This window comes from Corvus brachyrhynchos, unplaced genomic scaffold, assembly GCF_000691975.1.
Source record: "Corvus brachyrhynchos isolate BGI_N302 unplaced genomic scaffold, ASM69197v1 scaffold4, whole genome shotgun sequence".
Classification (NCBI taxonomy): domain Eukaryota; kingdom Metazoa; phylum Chordata; class Aves; order Passeriformes; family Corvidae; genus Corvus; species Corvus brachyrhynchos.
In genome coordinates, this window is record NW_008237878.1 from 8,372,274 (window position 1) to 8,373,901 (window position 1,628).

The 1,628-nt window shown below is 55.2% G+C and overlaps 1 protein-coding gene across 1 annotated transcript in view; it reads left to right on the forward strand.

Annotated features, from left to right (window-relative positions):
• Positions 1–1,011, forward strand: part of IMPDH2 (inosine monophosphate dehydrogenase 2) — a gene marked incomplete at its 5' end in the record, with an annotated part of 11,129 nt that extends 10,118 nt beyond the window's left edge. The window contains 3 exons of the mRNA XM_017732318.1: positions 1–43; positions 420–503; positions 755–1,011. The exon at positions 1–43 is cut by the window's left edge and continues 19 nt beyond it. Of these exons, the coding sequence (XP_017587807.1) occupies positions 1–43; positions 420–503; positions 755–776 (149 nt within the window). The remainder of the gene's footprint in view (positions 44–419; positions 504–754) is intronic.
• Positions 1,012–1,628: the final 617 nt, after the last annotated feature.

Here is a 1,628-nt window from a genome sequence, read left to right on the forward strand (position 1 = left end):
ATTCCTGCCAGGATATCGGTGCCAAGAGCCTGACCCAAGTCCGGTGAGTGCTTCCCCATGCCTGTACTCTTGTTAGGTCATGGTCCTGCTGTCTGGAGTCCCTGGGCAGCTGTACTCAAGCTGTGGTGTGTTCTGGATAGTTAGTAGCCATCTTCCCTCATATCCAGTGGGCACTTCATCATGGATCTGCCAGCCCCAGGGCTGCTGGAGTGTGGTCTCTTGCTGCGTATTCAGCTGGCTGGGCTCAAAATGTTTGGGTTACGTTACCCAGCCTGGTTCTTGGGAGCACAGCAAAGACCATTCTGGCCACGGCTGGAGGAACCAATGACCCTCATCCCAGCTGTTCCAGCTGAGCATGTGCCAGAGCACTGTCTTCCCTGGACTCTGCCTGGCTTGTGATGGGTGTCCTTCCCCCTCAGAGCCATGATGTACTCAGGAGAGCTGAAATTTGAGAAGAGGACGACATCTGCCCAGGTTGAAGGAGGGGTGCACGGCCTCCATTCGTAAGTGCTTCTGGCAGAATCCTTGCTTGTCACCTCGGGGGGGTGTTGTGGGTTTGAAACAGCCACCCTGTACCTCAGCTACCATGCCCTTGGCTTGGTGTGCCATTGGCTTGCCCTGGCACTGCACAGCTGCATCAGCTGAGGCTGTCCCCCTCCCTGGGCTGGCAGGATCCATTCCTTACTGCACCTCTGTCCCTGCCCTGGGTGAGGTGGGTCAGTAAAGGGGCTCCCTGGTGCTGCTTCCCTCGCAGATACGAGAAGCGCCTCTTCTGAAGAGATCCGTCTGTGTCTGTCCTTGTGCCACTCAGCTCTGCGCTGCTCTGCGCGGGAGCTGCTCTTGCTGCAGAAGTGCCATTATTCTGGGCTGCCTGGAGCTCCTGCCATCTTTAGCTTTCTGACCACCCACGGGGCCCACCTTCCACCTGGGAGCTGTGATCCTGGGCTGGAGCCTTGCACATGTTGGCCATGTTTTACAATAAAAAAATTAAAAGATGTGCAGTTGGTGTTAGCCCAGAGCCTCTCTTCCTTCTTTATCTCTCTTGCTCTCCTTCCTTGGCTCTGTCCCTTGCTTCCGACACCCTCAGGAGCAGCTGATAACCCCAGAAAGGGACTGTGTGCATGTGAAGGGCAACAGGGATGGGAGAGCCCTGAGACAGGGTTGAGTGGGTAACACAGTATGGCTTCTTTAAAAATCCTTCCTGAGAGCAGAAAACAAGGGCTGGGCTGCTGGGCAAGAAAGCAAATCGTTTTACAGGGCCATTATCTCCTGCTGGGAGCTGCCAAACCCAGCTGTGGCAGCAGCCAGGACGCTGCAGGACCCCATTCCTGGTCCAGCTGCTGCATTCTCCTTCCCCTAAACTTCTTGTAATTGCCATACCTCCAGGCCCAGTGGTTGCACCCCCTTGGGCTGTTCACTGTGTATTACCTGCCCAGGCTCCACAGAGCGATTGTTTGCCAGAAGGTGGGCAATGCACTGGGAGGGGCACAAGTTCATAAATGAGCTGGTCTGCATTTCTGCAGGCCTCAGCAGTGTAAACCTCCCTGGCTTGGCAGGTTACCTGTGCTTGCAACACCAGAAGTATTTTACACCTGTATCAGTCGTACATGTTCCACACATCACTCCTG